General features: G+C 39.1%; 4 protein-coding genes across 4 annotated transcripts in view; 1 reads left to right on the plus strand and 3 right to left on the minus strand.

Moving 5' to 3' along the window:
* Nucleotides 1-23,528, minus strand: part of LOC117565525 (dual 3',5'-cyclic-AMP and -GMP phosphodiesterase 11) — a 150,803-nt gene that overhangs the window by 77,428 nt on the left and 49,847 nt on the right. The window lies entirely within an intron of this gene.
* On the plus strand, nucleotides 8,190-11,670 carry LOC117565526 (trithorax group protein osa). Its single transcript, XM_034244671.2, has 8 exons — nucleotides 8,190-8,734; nucleotides 8,800-8,926; nucleotides 8,992-9,448; nucleotides 9,509-9,673; nucleotides 9,743-10,558; nucleotides 10,620-10,776; nucleotides 10,839-10,946; nucleotides 11,029-11,670. The coding sequence occupies exons 1-8, from the start codon at nucleotides 8,572-8,574 to the stop codon at nucleotides 11,619-11,621; spliced, it is 2,586 nt and encodes an 861-aa protein (XP_034100562.1). The 5' UTR covers nucleotides 8,190-8,571; the 3' UTR covers nucleotides 11,622-11,670.
* On the minus strand, nucleotides 13,966-14,789 carry LOC117564979 (basic helix-loop-helix transcription factor amos). Its single transcript, XM_034243925.2, has 3 exons — nucleotides 14,419-14,789; nucleotides 14,272-14,332; nucleotides 13,966-14,189 (listed from the first exon to the last, which is right to left on the minus strand). The coding sequence occupies exons 1-3, from the start codon at nucleotides 14,787-14,789 to the stop codon at nucleotides 13,980-13,982; spliced, it is 642 nt and encodes a 213-aa protein (XP_034099816.1). The 3' UTR covers nucleotides 13,966-13,979.
* On the minus strand, nucleotides 18,474-23,518 carry LOC117563232 (solute carrier family 12 member 9). The gene is made up of 8 exons (XM_034241435.2): nucleotides 22,925-23,518; nucleotides 22,717-22,851; nucleotides 22,312-22,658; nucleotides 20,553-21,437; nucleotides 20,110-20,492; nucleotides 19,864-20,055; nucleotides 19,621-19,800; nucleotides 18,474-19,562 (listed from the first exon to the last, which is right to left on the minus strand). The coding sequence occupies exons 1-8, from the start codon at nucleotides 23,181-23,183 to the stop codon at nucleotides 19,121-19,123; spliced, it is 2,823 nt and encodes a 940-aa protein (XP_034097326.1). The 5' UTR covers nucleotides 23,184-23,518; the 3' UTR covers nucleotides 18,474-19,120.

Genomic DNA, 23,528 nt, shown 5'->3' on the forward strand with positions numbered 1-23,528 from the left:
TTGCTATGTCTCCTGCAATGATTAATTATAACACAGTCGACACCTTTGGACCCACTCTTTAAAGACACACAAAATAGGAATGGAGGAGATAACACCCCAACACACACACACCCACGTTTAAAGAGCTCAACACTCCCACGCATGCACCCACACACTAACTTTACCCTACACCCATTAAAAAACAGCACTGAAAGAGTTTAGTTACTATGTGAAAAAGTATGCAACACACGCAAAAATTGTTATTGAAATATTAATTACATGATATTCAAATTATACAGATAAATATACAATCGAAAATTAGCTTTTAAACATATTTTTAACATTGAAAAACTACATAATGCTACAAAAAAAATTAATCCTTTACTGACAATTTCTAATTTTGTATAGAACCGTGCATTACTTTTTGCCTATCACTGTAAAGCGAAACAAAATATGAAGTAACTTTAGCTTTTGGCAACATAACTATGTAATTTTTTCCAATATTGCTTAAAGTCGAAATCTTCAAAATTTTAACTCGATTGGTTCATAAATGTAGAAGTTATAAATTAATATCAATTATACGCAGAGTTGACTATATAAGAAGCAATCAATATAAATATATAATATAATATATATTTATATATCCATATATATATATTTATATCCATATATATTTATATATTCAGATATTTATACAGTTATTTAAGCCAACAAGAAATTCTAGATCAATATGAAGCAATCAAATATGATTTCTAGCGCCATCTAGTGTTCATGGTGAGTTGATATTTTCACAGCATTTCTATAGAAGTCACTTAAGCTAAAAAGAATATGAAGTATACGCAAAGTTAATAAGAAATTTACGCGCCATTTAGCACTCTACTCTGTAGAGTAGATTTTTTTTCAAATTTTATATAGAGTAAAAATCAAGTCGAGGAAGACTCGATTAAAGCGCTTTTCCGTGTTTTATGGAGCGTTTATCGTCGGAGCCACGCAAATAAACGCGCGATAAAAAAGCGAAAATCGAAAATAGATTAGCGAATCTAATTGGTTGAAGTGATTTAGGCGAGAACTGAGCAACTGCCAAATAAATGTAGCACAAGGTTGAGTCCACAAACAAATAAACGAGACAAACTCAGAGAGGCAGAGAGTGAAAGAGAAAGTGAAAGTGAGAGAGTGAAAGGGGTGCAATAGAAAGCGTTGGATAAGTGAGCTGTTCAAGATGAAGTCAGCAACAAAAAAGAAGAAAATGTCGCCTGAAATTGCAGCTGCAGCTGTAGCAAATTGCAATTGATACGAATAAAAGGATCAGGTTCGATGTCCAGTCGTCCTTGCGCAATGTCCTTGCCTTGCCTTGCCCAAGCCATTCATTCTCGGCAACTGCTGAGCTGCTGTGGTCAATTGCCAGCACCTTGATGCCGCAGTATTGAGCATTATTGTTGACCCCGAGACATGGCATTCTGTCAAGTGTTTGGAATTTTGATAATGTGAGTTCCGTTCAAATATGAAATATGAAGAGTGGTGGAGAAGGAAGAGGAAGAGGACGAGGAAGAGGAAGGAGCTGAGCATGATTAATGCAGCAGCTGAAAACACATATCAGGAAGGGAGAAACTGTCATGCCAACACAGCAGTAAAATATGCTAAGCATTTTCTCTTTTTTTGTTTTTTTGTTACATTGCAAATTGCATTCCCAGAGTGTGTGACAGGATGCGCAGGATGTGCTCCAACACTAATCCTGTCGACTGTCGACTGCAGTTGCTTGTTGATTTCTTTTGCATTTGCATACAAATCAAAACAGTTTACGCATTTTTCACTTCGCATTTTTCAACAAAATATATAAATGGTTGAACATTTTTGTGCTGCTCGCAAAATATTGTGATATTTATTTATACAGAAAATTGTACAATTTGTAAATTTCTGCATATTACGCTTCAGTTAACGACAGCAATTTGCATAGAGGAAAACTCTTGTTCGTTGTTCGTTGCTCGCTGGCAACATTTTTATATTCACCCTGTTCGACGGCAAGTGAATTCAAAACTAACTTGGCCAGCAAATACCTAATGTAATGTACGCATCGAGATGACGAAGCTTCCCAACCTTCTTCTGCCCTCGCAAACTAAGTGAGCTGGAGACACATTGTGAGTAGAATGGAAGTCGCATTCTAAGCTGGAGACAAGTCCTTACAGCAGCGAGCGGCAAAAGGAAATGCGCCACAAAAGTGCCATTAAAATAAAACGTGCTCAAAGTGCTGACGTGTGTCCTCTGAATGGGAATATCGCGAAAGGGGGGAAAAAGTAGTGAAGAGTGTGGGAGGCGTAAGGATGTAGAGAAGCCAAGTCTACGCACTCGAAAGTCAACAAATATACAAAAAGCAATTGTTAAAGGCTAAACAATAGTCACTGCAAAATACCCTGCACTTTAGCTGATTTTCATTTCGTATGAAATGAACTCAAATTAAATCCTAAATATTCATATTGGAATTAACTTCCAAAGAAAATTAAATAAATTAATATTGGTATCAAGAAAAGGTGTTTTAATATTATATGCAGCTAATTGATTCTCATTCAATTATTAAAGAATTTATGATCAAAACAAAAGCTATCCGAAGACAAATTGATTCTCATTCAATTTATGATCAGAACAAAAGCTATCCAAAGAAAATATTATGTTACAAATAATTTATACGTAGTTTCAAAATAACTACAATAAAAGAGAAGATTATCTTAAATATAAAAATAATTTATATGTAGCTTTAAAATATCTAAAACATATGCATATTTATGAAAAATCAGAGGAAAAAAACTTTTGTATTAAAAACACTGAACAAATTAAGAGAAAAAAACACATTTGACTTAAACTTTTGAAATAATATTGAAAAAATTCCTAATTCAATAGAGAAATTAAAAAAAAATGAATTTAATGTTTACTTATAGTCGCATAATAATTAAAATAGAGAAACTTTACATATAATTTTGAAATTATCAATAATAGGAATTAATGCAAGTCAAGAACTTTATTTCTTTTAGCTGCCAAAATAACCAACAAGTGAATCAAGCCCAGCACTTAAAAAGATACACAAAAACTCGCAACAACAATGGGTAAACGATGGAATAAGCAACAGCAGAAGCAGCAGCAGAGGCAGCAGCAAAGGCCAAAGCAAACAACAACGTTGATGACAACGAAAACAACGAAGACGCCGCTGAAGACAGACAAAAACAACTAAAACAAGAAACGAGTGTGTTGGTGAAAAATAAGTGAGCATTAAAACGGAGAATATTTGACGCCCGTGAGAACGTGTGGCGAGAGTGTCAACTGAAAATCACGTAGCAGACATTTGGCTGCAAGTTGCGTATACGCAGCATGAGACGCAGCAACGCAAAACGTTTATTAGCTACCAAGAGAGAGAGAGAGAGAGAGAGAGAGAGAGAATGTTGAAAGCCTTTTCTTGAGAATGAGAACTAGGAGTAACTGCAAATAAGTGTCGAGTATGATGAGTTGATTCATCAGGACTTTCGTTTTTGCTAATGCCTTTTTAAGCAGCTTGCGTCAATCAAACATTTCAATTGTTGCCACAGACACAAGTGCAGACACAGACTGTGTGGACATCATTAGAGCGTGGAGCGCTCAATTAGCAAATTATGCAAGCCAAGCAGTTGGCGGCGGCTATAAACAACAATGACTTGGCCTAATGAATGCTGGGAAGCAGCGTCAGCTTTATGGAATTAATAACTCGCAGCACTTTGCAGTGACAAGCGAGAATATATATGATTGTAGTATAATATATAGTGTAGTACATTTCACATAAAGAAAGGCGACGCCATGTTGACTTATTAAGTGCCAGTGCCACACGCATTCATTGTCACTGTGTGTGTGTGCGTGTGTGTGTGTGTGTGTGTGTCTCGCAGCCTTTTGTCTTTTTGCTTCTCATATGCAAATGGAAAAGCGTCGCTGGGTGGCCAACGAGGCAAGGATCTTAATTCTCGATTTCTGTCGCTATGAACTTGCTCCTGGCAGCAGCTGCATTCAATTTGTCATTAGAGAGAGAGAGCGAAGGATAGAAAGAGCCTGCGGGTGGACAAGAGTGCAAAAAACAGCAGCAGCAGAGAAATAGAGGAACATTTGACATGCAACGGCAACGACAACAGCAAAAACTAATCGGATGCTGACATCAACTGAACTTGTTTACCTCTTTATACACGTGGGGTTCATGACGTCCATTCGCAACTTTTCTGCTCTGCGCTGCATGTGATTAGCATATTTTGCGAGAGAGAGAGAGAGAGAGAGCGAGAGAGAGAGAGAGAGAGAGAGCGAGAGAGAGCTGCGACTTAATGCAGCTGTCGATAGTGATTGTGTAAGCATGGATTGGAAATATTGTTGATTATTAAGCTGAACTTGTTGCAGCATTTCTTAGCAACATTCAATACTAAACAAGCAGACAGTTACAATAAATATACTACAAACCAATTTTTATACACCAAGATGACATCAATAAAGTTTTTATAAAAGAAGAATCTCATCATTTGCAATGCGCCATGATTTTAAGTTCATAAATGTTGAGCAAATAATGTTTTGTTATCCTTAAATAATTTGAATATATATTTTTGTTGATATAATATATTTTTCCCAATTGTTATTTCAAATTTTTGAAGATATTTGGTGCATTTTATATTAACTATAGTCTATGATTTCTGAAAATTTAGTTGCGATTAAATAAAAATTGCAAAAGTTATTCAAAAAATACTTTAGTAGGGAAAAAAACTCCTAGTTACTTGAAATCTTATTGGCTTGGCCTGTCAATCTGGTATATTTTGAATGTAGTACAATACCAAATGTAGACTTTGGTATATTTTCGACTTTGGTATATTTAAGAATTTTTGTGGCATGTTTGGTATATTTTAAAAGTTTTCATTCACTGTTTTAATTTTATTAAAAATGGGTAGCAGGTATCTCACAGCTGAGCATAGTCGACTGTTGTTTGATTATATTCATAGAATCGTTGAAATTGTATTTTTATACTCCAACATTCATTATTGAGTTGTTGGAGTTCTTAGAGAACAAATTTCTCCTTTTAGCCAGTCCTCAACAACTGAAACAATAAGTATAAAATCAATGTTGACAACCATTTAATTGTCATTTCTATTGGTATTTTCAATAAACTGCCACTTGACAGTCTAAAACAAGCAAGTAATTGAAAACTCAACTTGAATACGAAGCAATTAATAAGTTTTTCATTGTTTTGGCAAATTGTTTTCGATTGTCACAAAAATATTTGTTGGTCATTTTCAGCTGCGCAATTTGTTTACCAAAACACACAAAACAAAACAACCAAATGCAATCGTATTGACACAATAATTCCCACGAAATAACTGGCAATATGAAAGAGAGAGACAGAGAGAGAGAGAGAGTAATAGAAAGATAGAGATAGAGAATACGACGTCGTAGTTTATTTTGTAATGACGATGTTGACATGAAATTCGCATGCAAATAATGCATGACTGAACGCTGAAAACTGTGCTACATATTTTTTTGGGTTTTATTGGCCATGCAATAAATCAAAACGTAATTTACCAATTGAAGCGGCAAATATTGAATGGCGGCCAAAAAGAACAAATAAAAAAACGAACAAAACTTTTTTGTTTTTACAAATTAAGGGGTGTAAATTTACATGGCGAGGAAAAAAAAACAAACGAACGCTGAAAATGATGTGGAAATTTGATTTTCAGGGAATCTTAAATACAATTTCCAGGAAACCCAATTCCCAAGGGTTCCATGAATTTGCGTCGCACTCAAATAAGTGTCCTATTTAGAGCAGGGACATGACTGCTTGGAGAGCGCCATAGAAAGAGAGCAAAGTGTCACGCCAAATGGACAGCTAATTGACAAATGTGCGTGGATGAGCAGCAAAAGTAGCAACAACAACAGCAGGACACGAAGAGCCAAAGGGCAGCTTTGAAATCAGGTTACAAAGCGAGGGAAGGAGGACGTGAAGCACCTCTCTCTCACCATACATACAAAGTTTTCTAACCTGACGTGGCTGCTGCACATCAACGGAGATGTCTGAATTACATCTTAATTAGACTTTATTATATTTAGTTTTCTCCTTTTTTTTTGTTGTGTCAAAGGTGTGGGCGAAAAGGATATGCAGGCGAAACAGGCGATAAAACAAGGCTGAAAAGTTGTGTGTGGGATCAGTTGAAGCTATCGCCATAACTTCCGTAATCTGAGCAACGCCACAACGTTCACAATTGACGTCATTGCCAATGAAATTTTATTGTGAGTCAGAGTCGCATTTTTTTAAAGTACACGAATTTTTGTTTTTAACGTCAATCTCTAAAATCTCAAAGCGAAAATGTTTAGAAATACATTGGAGAATTATCATAATTATTTTAAAATGTATTAATACTATTTTTTTTTTTTTCAAAACATTTATTACAAATTTTTAATGACTGTAATATGAAGGTTCACTGTCTTTTATCATTTTAATCATTTAAAAAAAAATTGCAATTTAATTTAGAATTGAAGATCTTAAGATCAAAATTTCATACAAAAGAAACTGTTTACTTTGTATTGGCAGATGTCTCAAATTTCATTATAATTAGTAATTTGATACTAAAAATCGCTAACATATATTTCACCAAGCAAATATTTATTTATAAAATTTACTCCAACTTTTAATTCATAATAAAATTTTAAATGTAATATTTCAGCTTATGAATTCTTGGAAATTTTATAAAAACTTTATTAAATTATAATCTCCGTCTAAAAAAAGCTAATTTGATATTCAAAGTGTATACTTTTCACCTATAAAAAGTATTTAATATTCATTTTAAAGCCGCCATCTTTAATTGGCTGTCAATTAAAATTATAATAAATGAGTTTATGTCGATCACTCACCTGTTTAAAGAGCTTTTGTTGATTTAAATCAAACGTTAAATGCGTTTTCGCGCCTTTCAACAAATCACTTTTCCCGTCGTCGTCGTCGTCGTTTTATTTTCTAATGTTCAGGTCAATCAAGCGAAATCCTAAAGGGAAAACACGGCAAATTGAAGCGTAATTATTTTTGCTAGAGCTGCGGCGCATTTCCCGTGTGACGTCGCGACGTCCACAACTCTCCTCTCCCTCCGACGACCCCCCTGTTGCCTATCAAATGACACTGGGTCAGTGGCGCAGCATGGGAGTTATTTTTGTTGCTTCACATTGTTGTCGTTATTGTTGCTTTTGGTCTGTGCCAAGTAATCAGAATAATTACAAGCTCCTAATGGGTCGAAGGACGCGACGCGACGCGCCAAATGCAAAACAATTGTAGAAAGAGTGACCGAGAGAGGAAGACAGTGAGAGAAGTGCGTTGGAAGGAGAAGTACGAGTAAAAGCAAAACTTGTAATGCGCATTTGAGAAGCAACTTAAGCATAATTATATGCCATATAATTATGTTTTCAATTCGAACAGTTCCCGCACTAATCTCTCCAAAAAAAAAAGAGATATATATTTTCAGCCTGCGGCTCACTAAAGGTCCAAAGCAATCAAAGGGCAGCCTGAACAACAACAACAGCAACAATAAGACCAACAAAACAGCCAAACAGACGCCATATGCCGGCAAAGAAGAAGAAGAACTAACAGCACTCACACAAGCGTGAGAAAACGAACAATCAGAGAGAAAGGAGATTGAACAACAGTATAACACCCACGCTCTCGTTATCAATGCGTTACGCGTTATCACTTCCCGGCTTTATAACACCAACGAGAATATTAAGAATTTACGCGCGATAATTTCGAGAACACAACGCGAACCGTGTGTGGTGCAGCTGTTATTGAAATGGTAACTGACGCCAAGGCGGCGCCACCTGCTGCAATGCAACGAGCTCCAACCAGAATTGTCCAAAAAAATGCCAAACGCGGCAGTATTAAATACCACTATTATATCCTGCTGCAGCGCTGCCAGTCTAACTGGTGAGCGGGCTATTTAAACGGCCTGAAAAATTTCAAAACAACCAAATGGTATAAAATATCAATGACTACTGCAATCTTTTACAGTAAACAAAATATTTTACAATTATTATTAGATTTTAATTGATTACCTAAAATTATTTTTCTTAAATTAAACTCTCTTTCTAAAATTGCTAAATTTTAAAAGTGACCATACAAATGCGCGACATATCATCAACAAAAAATTGGGTCACCCTGCTGCTGCTCGATAAGTGCTCGTCTCGATACGTCGCTATCGATAACAACCCATCTACTTCTACTGGTGCCCAGCTAAAACAACACACTTCTTGCAAAGAAAAACAACAAATTTTGCAAAAACCGCGTGCAAATTCGTGCAATAAACATAGACAAAACAAACAACTAACATCGTCGCAAGCATTAAACAATATGCAAGTGGCTAAAGTGCGCGACTTGGCTGCTTAAAAACGGGCGGAAAAAAGTGCGCGTGTGAAACAGAGTGAAGGAAGTGAAGAAGAAGTGGAAAAAAACGTCGCCGCCGCTGGGCGCAAAAAAAAAAAAACGCACTGAGCTAAATAAATTTGCTTGCTCTCTGTGGCAAATAAAGCAGACGCCAATGTGCTGAAGAGCGACAGGCAAGCAACAACAGAACCATGTCCAAAACAACCGAAACCTTTGATGAGGAGCTGTTCGAGACGCGTCTTGAGGCGCTCAAGGACACGCAGCAGGAAATACAGCAGATGTCCAGCTGGTGCCTGCAGCATCGTCTGAACCACAAAAAGATCATACAATGCTGGCTAAATGTTTTTAAGCGAGGTGCGTAGAAAGAGTTGTAAAAAAAGCCTAGCTAAGAACGCGTTCTTTAATACTTTCTTTTGCAGTCCGCGTTGATCATCGCTTGGTTTTGTTTTATTTAGCCAACGATGTCATTCAATATAGCAAACGTAAGCGCTACGAATTCGTTGAGTGCTGGGCTACCGCTTTGCAAAGAGCCACCACAATGGTGCGGTAAGTAAAAACGTCAAGAAGACTTCTAAAATGGGTCTTTAATAATCTCTCTCTGTCTTATTTAGTGATGATCGCGTTAAGGGCAAAATCCTGCGGATCTTTCAAATCTGGGAACAGCGTGAAATCTACAATGAAGAGTTTCTTAGTGACCTCAGCGGTCTACTCAACATTGCGCCGCCTAAAAAATCCGCCGCTCACTCGGATCCTGGCAATGAATATCAGAACACAACGCTTATAGCACAAGTGCGGGAATGCGTCGAGTTGGCTGAGGCCACAGACAAGAGCATGAAGAAGCTACCAAAGCCGCCAACATTTGAAATCGAAGCCATCAAGCAGCAACTCAAAGATAAAAGTCATTCGGGTGACATTGAAAAGGAACTAGAACGTTGTGTTGCCTTCATCAATGCGTACAACAAGAATTTGCAGAATGAGATTAAGTGTCGCAAGGCGGTGATGGAAACCATTGAGGCGGCCAAAAAGTTCTACGAACATCAGGGCCGTGAAGTCAAAGTGGTAGCGAGTGTAAGTTACTTCTATATGAAGGTATAACTTGCAATTAACTCGATTTTATTCTTACTATAGGCCTATAAAAGTTTCGGCACCCGTATCAAGATTGTGAAAAGGAAGTTGGATGAGGTGATACCGACGCTAAACAGTCCGATACCTTCGCCGGACATTAATGCGCCGTCGCCAGAACGCGATGCGGATTTGCAGCTGCCCGATGAAAACAATTCGCCGCTGGGCTTGGTAAAAATACACATTTTTAGCCTTTGACTAAGACAGCATCGTTAACACATCTTTCTGTTACTATTGCAGAACATGTTTGGCGGCGGTCTGAACGGCTTTGCCAGTTATTTAGATGGCGGCCAGCTGCCGTTTGACATTAATGATTTTAAGCGTGACTCTGGAGGAGGCAAAGATCGCGGAAGCGCTATTGAAGTAATTGGCTCACGCTCGGATGATGAAAGTTACACACCCGGCGCCAATTATTACAAACCCGACCCAAGCAGCTATGGCAACAGCAATGCCAACGGAAATAGCTCCAGTGGCATACCAGGTTTGGGTGGCGGAAATGGAGCGAGCGATGAGTACAATCCCTTGCAGGCTCAGTCGAGCTATGTGCCGCCGCCAGTGCCGCCCATTTTTGGCGATACTTCACAGGAATATGCACCACCGCCGCCGCCACATTTGGGCTACGGTCAGCCAGAGAATCAATATACTCCCGCAACATTGAACAGCAGTGCGATGGCGCCGCCGCCACCAATGCCTCCTTCGCTGACGGGCAGCGGTGTCGATGATTTTAATAGCACATGGGACATGAGCATGACATGGACGCCGCTCGATAACAGTTTAAATAGCAGCGGTGCCAGCTCAAGTTATACGCCACAATCGACACCGCATTCGCCGCCACATTTCGAACGCAAAGGCAGCGGCGCACCCATCGAATATAGCGAGCATCATAATGCGGCAGCGTTGGGCGCTCAGGATGTGGATCATCGTACGGTGCAGTTGCCGCCGGCATTCAATTTTCGACCGAAGAGCGCGCTGAGCGAGGAGAAAACACGTCAGTTGGTAGACATTGATCATAGGAATTTAATATCTCTAACTGGATCGCCGGGTGGAGCAGAGAAGGCAAGAATCTAATTACCTAATTAATTCATTCTCTAGTTAATTCAATATTGTTGCTCTACAGGACTTTGTTGGTGGCGATGTGGACTATCGCACCGCGCCGTCGGGTAAGGGAGAGGAAGGCGGCAGCGCCATACGCAGCTTGGGCAACAGTCCGCCCATGATGGCACCGCCGGGCAGCTATGTAAAGAAGACCAGTTCGCCACACAAATCGAATGCCAGTAAGTTGTCCGTTTTATTAAATGCAAAATTATCTCAACAACTAAAGCTCATTATTTTGCAGGCTCCTCTTCTGAATCAGATCGTGTAGATGGTTCAACGCGTTATGATCCCGCTGACATGGTTATTGACATGGATATGTCCGACGAGGATCTGGACGAATCGCAGCGAGGTAGTCTATAATATTCAATTATATTCTCAATCTATTAGCTTTAGTTGGCATATTGTATTATATTGTAATAACTTTAATGCAGATGTCAATGCGGAGCAAGGCGATGGTGAACTCGATGCCAATGGTGCGTTGACACCTTCACGTCCGGCGCTGCTGGAAACACCGCCAGAATTTCAATGGGATACAAACAGCACATTTTTAGCGCCACCAAGCGCAGGCAACAACATGCAGGACATGCAGGCCGAGACACAACAGCAGCAGCCGCCTTTACCGCCACAACAGCAACAACAGGCGTGGAATCAAATGCAACCGCCCATGCCCTGGAATGGCAATGAGGGCAACAATGGACCCGCTGGTGTGCCGCCACCACCACCACGTCCGCCATTCGCCGGAGGCGGCGGTGGACCTTTTCCATTTCAGCCTTTTGGCAATAGTCCGGATAACATGGGACGCGGCGGCAGGGGACGTGGTGGTGGTCGCGGTGGTGGTGGTGGCAATGGCTGGTCGGGACCTAATTATAGACCCAATTACCAACGCATGCCTGGCCCATTTGAGGGCGGACCGGGTCCTGGGCCAGGATCTGGGCCCGGGCCACGTCCGTTCTTTCAGCGCGGCGGCGGACCGATGCGCGCTGGCGGCGGACGTGGACGCATGCGTGGTAAACCTTGGATGTAATTACGTATTTTAGATGCTATATAAATAACAAACACCCAAAAAAAAAACACTCACACAACAAACAAAAACAACAACCTATACAATGTCGTATACAAGTGCAAAGTTTTTAGCAATTAGTTGACTTATCTCATTTGGATTTAACTCACTCACACACACAACAACTACACACACGCAGAGATCTATAAACGTTTAGTTTAAATCGAGATCCTGGGGAGCGACGGATCGTTGATAAATTTCATATACATATATATAAACCAGCATCTAATTTTAAGCTTAAAGTTCTGCAATTCCCTGATAAACATAATAATACATATATATAAAGAAATATATTTATATAGACAGCCTTTTTAGTCTGGTCGTTCTTCTACCCACAATTATTGTCTCGATATTTTCAAACAATTTAATACGCGGGGCAGATGAAATCAATTTAATAAAATTTAACTACGAGTTCTGTTCTGAGTAAATTTATTCTAAATGCTATTACATGTTTGGAAGTTATACGAATTCCCCATGAGAAATGATCGTATAACTTATAGTGCCAAAGATGCGGGGTTTCAATCAATATATTATTTTATTGTTTGTTTATTATATTATTTGTGGCGTATTCAACGATCCCAAGCTTCGATTCAACAATTTCAAAGACTTTTGTTTAGCAACAAAATTTCATTTTTAAGATGCCTTAGCTTAATCACACAATTCTAATTCCTAGTTTAGATATATATTTAAGAGAAATATTAATTGTAATTGTAATAGAAGCAAAATCGCGCAATAATTCACTAATTATCTACCCATCCAGCGATTAATTAATTATCTACTTATTACAATCCTTTGTTCGGTAGCAAGAGAAACGTTTAAGAGAAATCTCTTCAAAGAAATTTAAAAGTTAAATAAAGAATCTTATTTCTTTTTAATATTCACTCGAACAGATCATCAACTAAAATCAACTGACTTACTGCTTTTTGGCGAATCTCTAGCGAAATTGTGACTCGGGGAAAGTACAATAAAATTAATTTCGAATATCTTTTCAAGTTTCTCATACAAAGACTGACTGTGGCCATGAATGACTCGACTTAAATCATATAGTATATTATTTATCTGCCATGGGGGAAACACTTCCATTTCCATTCCAAACTCAAGCTTTAACTCATATCATCTCTTAGTACAAATGATGCCATTAAGAAATTCAATTGGCATACTAACACATCCACACTCATCAAGTAAATATTATAAAGTAGTATTTAAAGTAGTCTATAATTATTCTATGTAGTTCTTTTGTATAAGCTGAAATGTATAACAGAAATAAATGTAGAATTCAGTATTGTAATTGTACATAAATATAAAAATTAATGTGATATTTAAAGTTGAAAACGCTGTTTCAATACGTAACATTTATAAATGACTATGCTTAAATCAATTTTCAAGGATCTAAGATACTATGTTAAGTAGTGCCTCGTGTTGTTTACCTGTTGACGATGTCTGCTGGCAGTTAATCACCTCCGTTTAGAGTTGGTTCCCTTCGCTCTTTCGCTTCGGAAGTCGGAACTCATCAATCGTGTCGGCAAACTCTTGTTTTGACTTCTTTTTTACTCGGTAGGCGTTACTTTCCTACTATTTAATAACATGTAGTTAGTACTTAAAAAGTAGAATTCTCAAGGATAACCTTTTTTCTAGGATGTAAACAGAACTGATTGATGTGCAAAATCGTAAATTAATGTGTTTCATGCTCGTCATGAAACTGAAAGGAAATGCTAATAAAGTGTGTTTAGAAAAAAGTAGACCTCAAATACTACACAAATTTTCTAAAATTGTTGCTTATTGGAATTCATTTTGTATTATATAATAGGAGTTTTATTATAGTCAAGATATAGTATATATAATTTTTATTAAAGTTGCCTTATAATTTGGTTTGAAATTTGGACTATCCAAGAAATCGATTTTCATAAACAATTTCTCAGAGTCTGGTAGAATTTAAAAAAGTATAAAGTAGTAGTAAAGGTTGCCGCTACAAAAAATCATCGCATTGCAGAAAGCGTGTCACAAAACTTACAAAAGGAAAGTCACTTTAAGGTGCGACTTTCTCATTTAAGTGCTAGAATTTTTGTGGAAATAATATTAATATTTTTTGTTGCCTGTAAATTGAAAAGAATTTTTCCCAACCCAATCAAAAGTACATCGATTTGTTTGTTCAATCGTTAATAACTTTTATTTTCTATTTGATATAGCACTAAATAATAACTTACAAAATAATTGTTAGTATAATACGCTTAAGCTAACAGCCTTTAAAAGTTTACACTAGGTTCGAGTGTTGCTACAACAGCAGGAAGAGTTCTTCGTCCTTCGTCAATTTGTCTAATTCCGCTAATAATCTCTGGCGAGCAATGTGAGCAGATCGCCAATGTAAGCCTGAGCCATTTGCAATGTCTCATACTTGGAGAGTCGTCGATCGTTGCCCAAAGAGGGAACCACATCCCTCAGCTTGTCGAAGGCATCATTCAAGCTGTTCATGCGACGACGCTCTCGAGCATTGGCTGCCAAGCGTCGCTTACGCACAACTTCTGGGCCGCATGGCTGCTCTTGATCCTGTGGTTGTTGCTGATGTTGTTGTTGCAGTTGTTGATGCTGCTGCTGTAGAAGTTGATGCTGTACAAGCGGAAGCTGCAGTTGTGGCTGCTGCTGATGCTGCTGTTGAAGATGTTGCTGCTGTTGATAATGTTGTTGCTGCTGCAGTTGATGTTGTTGCAGATGTTGCTGGTTCAGCTGTGTAGTTTGCTGTGGTGGCTGCTGGAGATGTGTGGGTTTCTCGTAGGGTTTGCTTCGTGCTGACGATGTTTTTGTCCAGTATTTGGCTGCCTTGCCTTGATATTTTGCGGGAGCAGCTGGCGCAATGGGTTGCTGTTGTGTCTGTGCGCTCAGCATTTGTTCTAGCTCCAACATGGCTGGCGTATCGTAATAGAGTTCGGGTGAGCAACTGTTGGTGCCATCGGATAAACTATCCGCACTGCCAGCGAAATCCTGATCCTGTTGATAGATCAATTGTTCCAGCGTCTGATACGCTTCGCCGCTGCTAAAGATGGGCTCTGTATCGGCTTCCACAGAGGAGGAGGATGTTGCCTCATGGCTCTCGGCACCGAAGTAGAATTGCTCGAGGAGTTCGTTGTTGGTCAACATGATGTTGCGTGTGCAAAGTGCAAAGGATAACTGATGCTACAGAGAAAGAGAGATGCCCTTAAATACCAGTTAGCAGGTCAACGTTGATTGGCCAAAATCCGAAAATCCCTTTTGCTCTTACCTGATTCGCTAAGCCAACGTTGCCGCTGTTGATCCTGTTTTTCTGTTTGCTGCGCTACCTTCTCCGTCCTCGTCTTCGTCATCTTCCATCCTCTTCTTGTTTATTGTCTACCTGAAGAGCGTGCCCCGTTTTTGGCTTGCGGTCAAAACGTTTAATTGCCTCGGTTGTTGTTGCCTACTTTGTTTGACCTGCCAGCGTAATCACATATCATTTTGCTGAACAAACTTCTTTTGTTGTCCCGAAGTTCGGCTTCTGAAGTTGGCTTTTTACACATTTATGCATATTTAAATTCAGGTGGCAAACACACAATTGTTGCCAAGGTCAATCTTTGTACTTACAAAAGGATCTTCTTTGCTGCCTTTTTGTGGGAATTACCATAACGCTTACAACTATAGTACTTACAACAGGTAAACCGCATTGTGGGCCAACAACGCTTTTGGCCAGTAGCCAAATTGTTGCTTCTTCTTCTTGATGTTGCATGTCTTAAGTTGTCTTGTGGTCTAGCGTTGATCCGGCTTGTAACAAACGGTAAGTGCTCTGACCAAAATTTCTCCAACTTCACTTCACATTGAAAGCATCCCTTTTTCTTCTGTGGTTTTGTACTTTCGATTTTAGCCATTGTTCGAGTGTTTGTAATTCACTTTATTGGGTCACAAACAAACTTTTGTCGATCGCTTTTCTGCTTTCTTTGAGAAAGCTGCAGTTGCTTCTGCAAATCATTTAATGACAATTGAGAATCTTCACACGCTTAGTTGAATTGCAAATAGCAGCATGAAAAGTATTAACGTCGATTCTTAATAATCATGAAGTAGCTATTAAATACACAAATTCTCTAAATCTAGCTTAAGAACAATTGTCTCTTTTATTAACCACATAGTTTATATCTTATTTACTAGCTTGCTAATGATTATATTGTTTATTTTTAATGTAATATCATTTAAAATGTAACTAAGTTGTTCCTACAGGAAATATTCTAAGAGCCAAAAAAAGAAAAATTGCTGTGAAAGCTATATCAAACGCAATACAAAGTTGTCATATCAGGAAAATATCATGATAATAGAGTATTTTTATGTGTATGATATATAATATATTAAAAACAAAGTGGAATCATAGATACGACAAATATTTATTTTTCTATTTAGTATTTTAAATTATTTCTTTTATACTTTATCTTCTTTACTTATGCCATTATTTATAAAACATCGCTCATACAAATATTTGCATATAATATAATTCCTTAATTTATTTACAACAACAATTTAAATGTGAAAACAATGTGGAAAATTCGCTACAGTTATGTCGTAATATATTGATGAATAATTAAAGAATTGCAGAGTTAATAAAAGGAAATTGTTTTCAAAAATTATATGACTTATCTGTTTTGCTAAGCAATTACAGCAGCTTTCAGTTTTATTTGCGTTCTTTACTATTATTAACACAAGTGATACTATGTATAGAATTGGTGACAAATATAAATAATCGGTTTTTTTTTTAATTGTGTAATAATAAACTTGTACTGAAATTTGTTCAAAATGAAAACAGAATGATACCTCAATTGATTTTACATAGTTATATTCGATTTCTGTCTTTGATTCTAAATTAAAATACTTCAAAATATATTTATTTGCCAGCACAGTTTGTGATTCCATTCATAAAAGGTGACTTGGCTTTATTTAATATATAATGAATGAAAAAAGGTTGTAATAGTAGCAAAATAGAAACTATATCTTATATCTTTATAAAATCTTGATCTAAAAAAGTACTTGTCATGCAGTGGGTGCAATTTTGCATTGGCTGCTTGATGGATGTGATGCAACCACAAGCCACATTCCATTATGCACATTCGAAATTCGAGATGAGTTTGCTCGGCTTTTCACGGGCATCAAGTAGGACTACCGCCCACCTTTTAAGATGCCGCAACGAAAGGTTAATTAACTCGACAGAATACAATAAGAAATGCACTACTATGTATAATACAGAAGAAGAAAATCAATTCGAACAGTTCGCTGCATTTCTAAAGAAAACGAGCAAAACAATTCCAAAACAAGGGGCAAGGCGAGCGCCGGCCATGGCTAAAATGTACAAATGATGTGGACGCTGATATTTCACACAAATTGACAAGAACAAAGATCGAGATCATGATCGGTCAGTGGCAGATCCTTTGCCGACAAAAGAGTGACGTTTGATCTTGACGCTCATGATGATGCCACTGATCGATGTGCCACGCGACCGCAGAATGCAACATTCGACATTATGCTGCCATTTCGAGCGAAAGGACTCAGCTAAAGATCGGCAACGCCTTTTCTCCTCTCTTGCCCCTCGCTCGATATTTAAAAGGGAAATTTCCAATTAGCATGTGGATTACCTGATCCAACATTTGGCCAAGTTCATCACTCCACCGCTAACTCCAAAGCAAACTCCGTGTGCTTGTCAAAATAGCAACAATAGAAATTGTAGGCGGTTCTGGTTGAAATGCTGAATCCTCTAGCCATGAGCAAACAATAGACCAACTGATGATAATCCCTCTGCGTGTTCTCTTTCTAGATTAGATTAATCGTTTTGGTTGTGCGGATTATACGTTGGCGCTAAATTGCGAAAATGCGATTAGAAGAGTCAGCTCGAGAATTGCGTGAGATTGTTTTTCTCTTCTTTTGTCACTCTCGGGGAATCTCGAGGATCAACTATTGTCTCTGGGAAAAGAACGGAGAACAAAAGACGAAGTGGGCAAGTGCAAAGTTCATTGTTTGTTCTGCATTGTTCTATTGTCAAAGTGGAAATCACTTGAAGTGGCCCTTTGAGCCAAATTACCATGTAATATTCGAGTATTACGAGTTATTATATAGTGCAGTAATATTTACTTCTGTGAAATTTATATTTTGGTTTGGCCAGCTGTGCATATAAACAGCCAGACAGTGTGTCGCTGCCAGGATTAGCTTGGACAACAAATGCTCAATAACTTTAAGTCCTCCATTTGCATTTTAGCTACGGAAAAAAAGGATTCTTGGAAAAACCCATGACATAACTTAGGACACACGTCAAGACGCGAGTATTACGCCATTTGTGCCCCGCCCTAAAAGCATATCAGCATATCCTGTTAGGCTCAAGAGATACGGGCCCAGAAAATGTGTCAGGCAATTGCGAACGGAATTTATTGACACTCGACAGTGATTTTGGAAAAACAAACACAGGTAACCCCAACAAAAATGTGACGCTCGACGGTCCTGCAACAGGACCTTTTGGGTAATCAGGCAGGCAGACGACACAAGTAGAGCAGGTAATTGTAGCATCAGTAGTAGTCGTTGTCCTTGATGAGTATCATAAATTGTCATCACATAAATAGCGGCATGAGCCGAACAACCGAAATATCCTGTGACATTTATGACTCTATTGCGACTGCCGTTCGATAAGCGGTGTCCCTTTTAACACACTCGGCAGTCAAGCCGAAGAAAATGAATCCCTATCTTAATAAGCATTTAATGGTAGCGGTAAAGACGGCTCAACAAAAAGTGTTAAGTGGACTGGGAGATTAACAAAACGAGAGACAAAGACAAACGCAATTGAGCTACATTTAGACAATACAATCTCTAAGTGTGTTTATTATTGTTATTATTGGAAAGAGTTGCTTACACTCGATACAGCTTGTGTTATAAGTTATACATAATAAAATAGTGTAATGTCTATTCACAGTTGCATCAATATGCAATAGGCTTTTACAACTGTGAATTGTACGTTGTTTAAGAACTAAATGAATGCTACTAAAATCAACTGATTTCTCTAATACTTTCTTTTCTGTTTTTTTTTTTTTTCATTTCACAAATCACACAAATCGTTGAATTTTTGCTGCGAGCACCAAAGCAAATATATAGTATATAAATAGAATTTGTTGTTTTTGCATGGTCCGCATGGTGTTAAATTGTATTAAATAAGTTGCGATATTGCTGATATGATAATTAGTACAAATCATTTAATGATATTAGAGATAGAGGGGTTAGAGAGTCGTGCAGTTGTCGAAGTGTTAAAAAATACATAATGAGTTTAAACGCAATGATTAAAATAAGTATTTATGTATACAGTAAGGGAGGGTAAATAAAGAGTGGGAGAGACAACTAGTTTAATTTGGTTTTATGCGGTCCGTAAATCGTTAACCTCCATTTGAATGTATATGTTTCTGTTTCTGTTTGTGTTTCTTTTTGCTATCACTGTGCCACGCTTACAGCGTTGTCGAGGTCACTGTACTAACGCCGTGCACCAGAATCGTTGGCGGCAGCTCAGCCGTCAGTTCGGTAAGCAGCTCCACATAACTGGCGCTGCGATCATTGAAATCCGGCAAAGTTGGATTTGGCGGCGCAGCCAAATAAATAAATGATAAGGCCGTTTGATCGGAGCGATCCCGTATTATCTGATTAACCCGCTGCATATACAACAGCGAGCGATTGAACTTGTCCTCGGCAATCTCATCGCCATCGTCCAGCAATGCCTCATCAGCCTGGCCCGTAAACTGCTTAAGCACCCGACTATGTTGCGTGAATTCCGTATCGCGACACCATTCCTGTATCTCCACAATGTCCGCATTGATACGCAGCTCTTTCAACGATTGCTCCAGCTTCAGCTTGGGAGACACATCCATGTGATGAGCATTCGTTTCAAAAGTGCTGAAACAAATTAATATAATTAAATAAGAATTGTAATCAAATGAAAGACAATACTTACCCCATACTGCGTTCTTCGCTTGCCTCGCAGAGAAAGATGCGCACACGCAAGTGCTTCCATTTGGCCAGCATGATGACAGCCAATTGCATCATGAAAAGCGAGACCATGTCAAAAGGATCGCCAGTTGTGGGATTGAATACATTAATGGGCCACACATCGATGTATTTTACGTGTTTGCTTCTGTAATGTTGCAAATGTTGTGTTTAGAATTTAATTTTTCAGTTTTCTCTATAGTTTACATACATGGTTATAAAGTTTTTGTCCAGCCGCTGGAAATTGCGACACAAGCACAGGTTCTTCTTCATGCGTAGGGTATCACAAAGGATTTCCACATATTCCTGCACCTCAAAATGCTTTGGCTGACCATCGCGACGTATGGGAAAGTTTTGTATATCACCCTCGTTGAAGTCATCAGTTTTATAGGGAGATGAGCCACTAAAACAGAATTAATGAAATTACAAGACTTCAGTGTGCTTTTAGTGAACTCACTTCTGGAAGAAATCCTTGGGTGCTTCATTGTCATAGAAGCCCAGTATAATGGTGTTTGGTTTCATGGCGCCAATGCCAGATAAGCGTATCAAATGCTGCACGCCTTCGCGTATGCTGCGACTGATGGTGACCTCGGTGAAGGCTTTTACGCGCATGTGATCTAGGAATTGCCACCACTGCTGATTCTCTACGGCATCCTCGACGCCCTTAAAATCGCCCAGCTTGACGTGGCCAATAATGTAAAGGCCACTCTTCTTGAGATCATTGACAAAGTCCACGAGGGGACAGCAGGAACGTGGTGATGACACCAATAGAAGAATTTGTGGACGCCAGAACTTTACGTGATCCTTGCGTGGATCCAACATGAGCAAATACTTGCGCACCTATAAAGAGAATTCGTATTAAGAGTAATTAAATTGAATTGTAAATGCCAATTTACTCACTTGATGGAACATTAGCGCCTGGGAAATAGAGCCCCATTGGGCTGCCTGTGTGGCTGGTGAAAACAGATGCAGCGCTATGACCAAGATCAGACAGAGAATGATGCACAACGAAGCATAAATGGGATTGATGACAAACATCATGATCACTGTGCCCAGCAGACCGATCAAACACGTGTGCCATGTAAAGTATTTGAAGAGTGGACGGAAATTGGGAGCACCCGTTAACTCAATGCCCAAGCAAGCGAGATTCGTGGCCAAATAGGAGAGCATAAACAGCACCGAATTGATCTGAGCAATGATGTTGAATGAGCCAATCAATAGTACACATTCAACGAGCATCCAACTAACTAAGACAGCACAAATGGGATTGCCCTTCCAGGTGCCGCGCAGCACGAAATTGAGCAGCGATCCAAAGACCTGATCCTTGCTAAGTGCTTCCAGAATGCGACTGGAGCCAATGAGATTGCTGAGACCCGTGGAAAAGGTGGCCGTCATAATGCCAATGGCGGTGAATGGTGGCCACAGATTGATGGGCATCAGGAACAGATAATTATTCTGCATCGTCTCAGCGGGTGTGGTGCAGCTCATGAGGAACGAGAGAATGATGTACGAGACGAATGTGAAGCAAACAGCAGACAAAGTGCCCCATGGAATGCTCCTCGAGGGATTCTTCAATTCGCCCGACATATTCGCGCCAGCCATAATGCCCGTAACACCCGAGAAGAGTACACCGAATGTTGTTGAGAAGTCCACGGGCTTGTTGTTTGAAGTGTAATCCTGTGTATAATTCGATCCCAGATTATTTTTCAATGTCGTTGCACTGAGTCCAGTGTAGGGTAGAAATTTCGTTCCATTTAGCAACGTGTTTGTTGAGGGCACGGAAATCTGTTAAATAGGGTAAAATACATGCAATTTGTTGATAATTTTAATGCGCTGCCGATTATTACACTTAGTTGATAAGTATTGCGATATAAATGTGAAAATGTAGGGGTTTGTTTGAGACTCTTATCAGCGAACCAAGAGACTAAATGATTCACATGCTAACTAACCAAAAAAAAACCTACTTAGAAAAGCTCTAAGAATACAGGAGAAATGTTGTTTTAGAAACAAAAAGTTAAAACTTCATATCTTCAAATAAGAGTATATGTAAACATGGCTGACTCAAGGTCTGCCCCATTAATTTGCTTATCGGTCGATACTTGCTAATCGGGATCCCCAAGCAAACCGGCGATTTATGTGGGCAGCTGCTAAATACCAGATTCATCCTCAAATACTGCCAAAAACTAGAATCAGAAGGATTAATTCTTTAAAGAAATAACAAACCCTCATTATTTTCATCTCTTTAAATATTTATGATTTGAAATTCTTATTCAAATTCTTGAATTTATAGTAATAAATATACTTTAATATGAAGTAAAATAATTAGAATTCTCTATATAATATTAACTACAAAATTGAAATAGTTTTGTAGGAGCCTTATTGCAAAACATAAAACAAAAATGACCAATCGCATAAATTGTTATCTAACTAAGCTTAAGATATTAGCAATATCTGGTTCATGCTCGCAGATAAAAGTTCTGCAACATTCTCTAGACAACCACGCATAATTATTAGCCCTAAATTTTTGAAGCCTTAGTAACTCGTTACTAAACAACTATTGACCAAGCGTCGCACTAGTGAATAAGTTAAGGACTAGTCTCCCTTTCGATGATAAACTTGACAAGGGATTACTTTTGATGATTGATTAGGTTATGCTTACCGTGTCATCGGTGGGGCCAACCGAAAGAAAGCTGATATAAGTAGCAAACAGGCAAATGGTCACGACTCCCAAAATAAGCACTGACGTCTTGGCAAAGAGTGCGGCGCCCACCAGACAGACGAGCAACATGCATGTGTTGATTATACTGCTATAGAGAAAGCGATACCAATCGCTATCCGGCAGATATGAATCAGAATGTAAGACGAACTGTCCGCCTTTGCCAAAGTTGTCTATTAGGCCCTCAGTGCAACCTGCAATGGCCATGGCACAGCCCACAACATTGGCAAAAAAGAATAGAGTGCCAATGGAGCCGCCAAACTCTAAGCCCAATGTGCGACTGATCATGACTAAAAAAGAGAAAAATGTATTAACAGTTTTGTTTTCATAATTACTTTTAATACTTACAGTAGACACCTCCGCCTTCGATGGCGCCATTGGTGGAAATGGCACAAACGGATGCAACCGTAAACAGCAGTATAGCATAGGCGATGAGGAACTGTAGTAGCGTTACATACAAGCCCGCATTGCCCACAACGTAACCTAATTGGAAAATGAAAAAAGTTGGATAAACACAGCAACAACAAGTGGCAAGTGACGTCATTGCACAACTCACCGACACGTATGAAGACTAAGGCGCTAAACATGGACAAGGCGACGGGACTAAAGACACCAGCAAAAGTCCCCAAGGTGCGTCCATTGCGCTCTGGATCCTGCATGCCAAACTCCACATAGCCATCACTGGACTGCGGCGTCATTGGTCTGGTGCTTTCGCTTCCGCCAAAGAGGGAGCCAAAGCTGCGCAACACATTTGCTGCGCCGCCATTGCGAGGCGCTGCAATGGGTGCCGTCTCCTGGTCGGTGCTGATGCTCATCGCAGCAGCTGTTCCGTTACTCTGCTGCTAATAATAATAAGTCACACACACACACACACACACACACACAATCACAAATAATAACGCCCTCAAATAGTTGCAAATCACAGGAATTGCTTTTGTCACTCTTTTTATTCTTTTGTTTGCGTTTGATGCTTTTTCTTGATGTGCTTATTATTTATCTCTGCTTGAGCGCGTCACTTGTCGCTAGCGCTAGCGCTGTTGGCTGCGTCGCAGTTCTCTTCTGTTGTTGCAGAGAAATCGCTTTGAACTGATGATGAGAGTGCCCCACAGTCCCCCGAAGGGCTAGTGGCTCCAACAACAACATGCACAGCTGACAAACAG

This window comes from Drosophila albomicans, chromosome 2L (genome assembly GCF_009650485.2).
Source record: "Drosophila albomicans strain 15112-1751.03 chromosome 2L, ASM965048v2, whole genome shotgun sequence".
NCBI classification, from domain to species: Eukaryota; Metazoa; Arthropoda; class Insecta; order Diptera; family Drosophilidae; genus Drosophila; species Drosophila albomicans.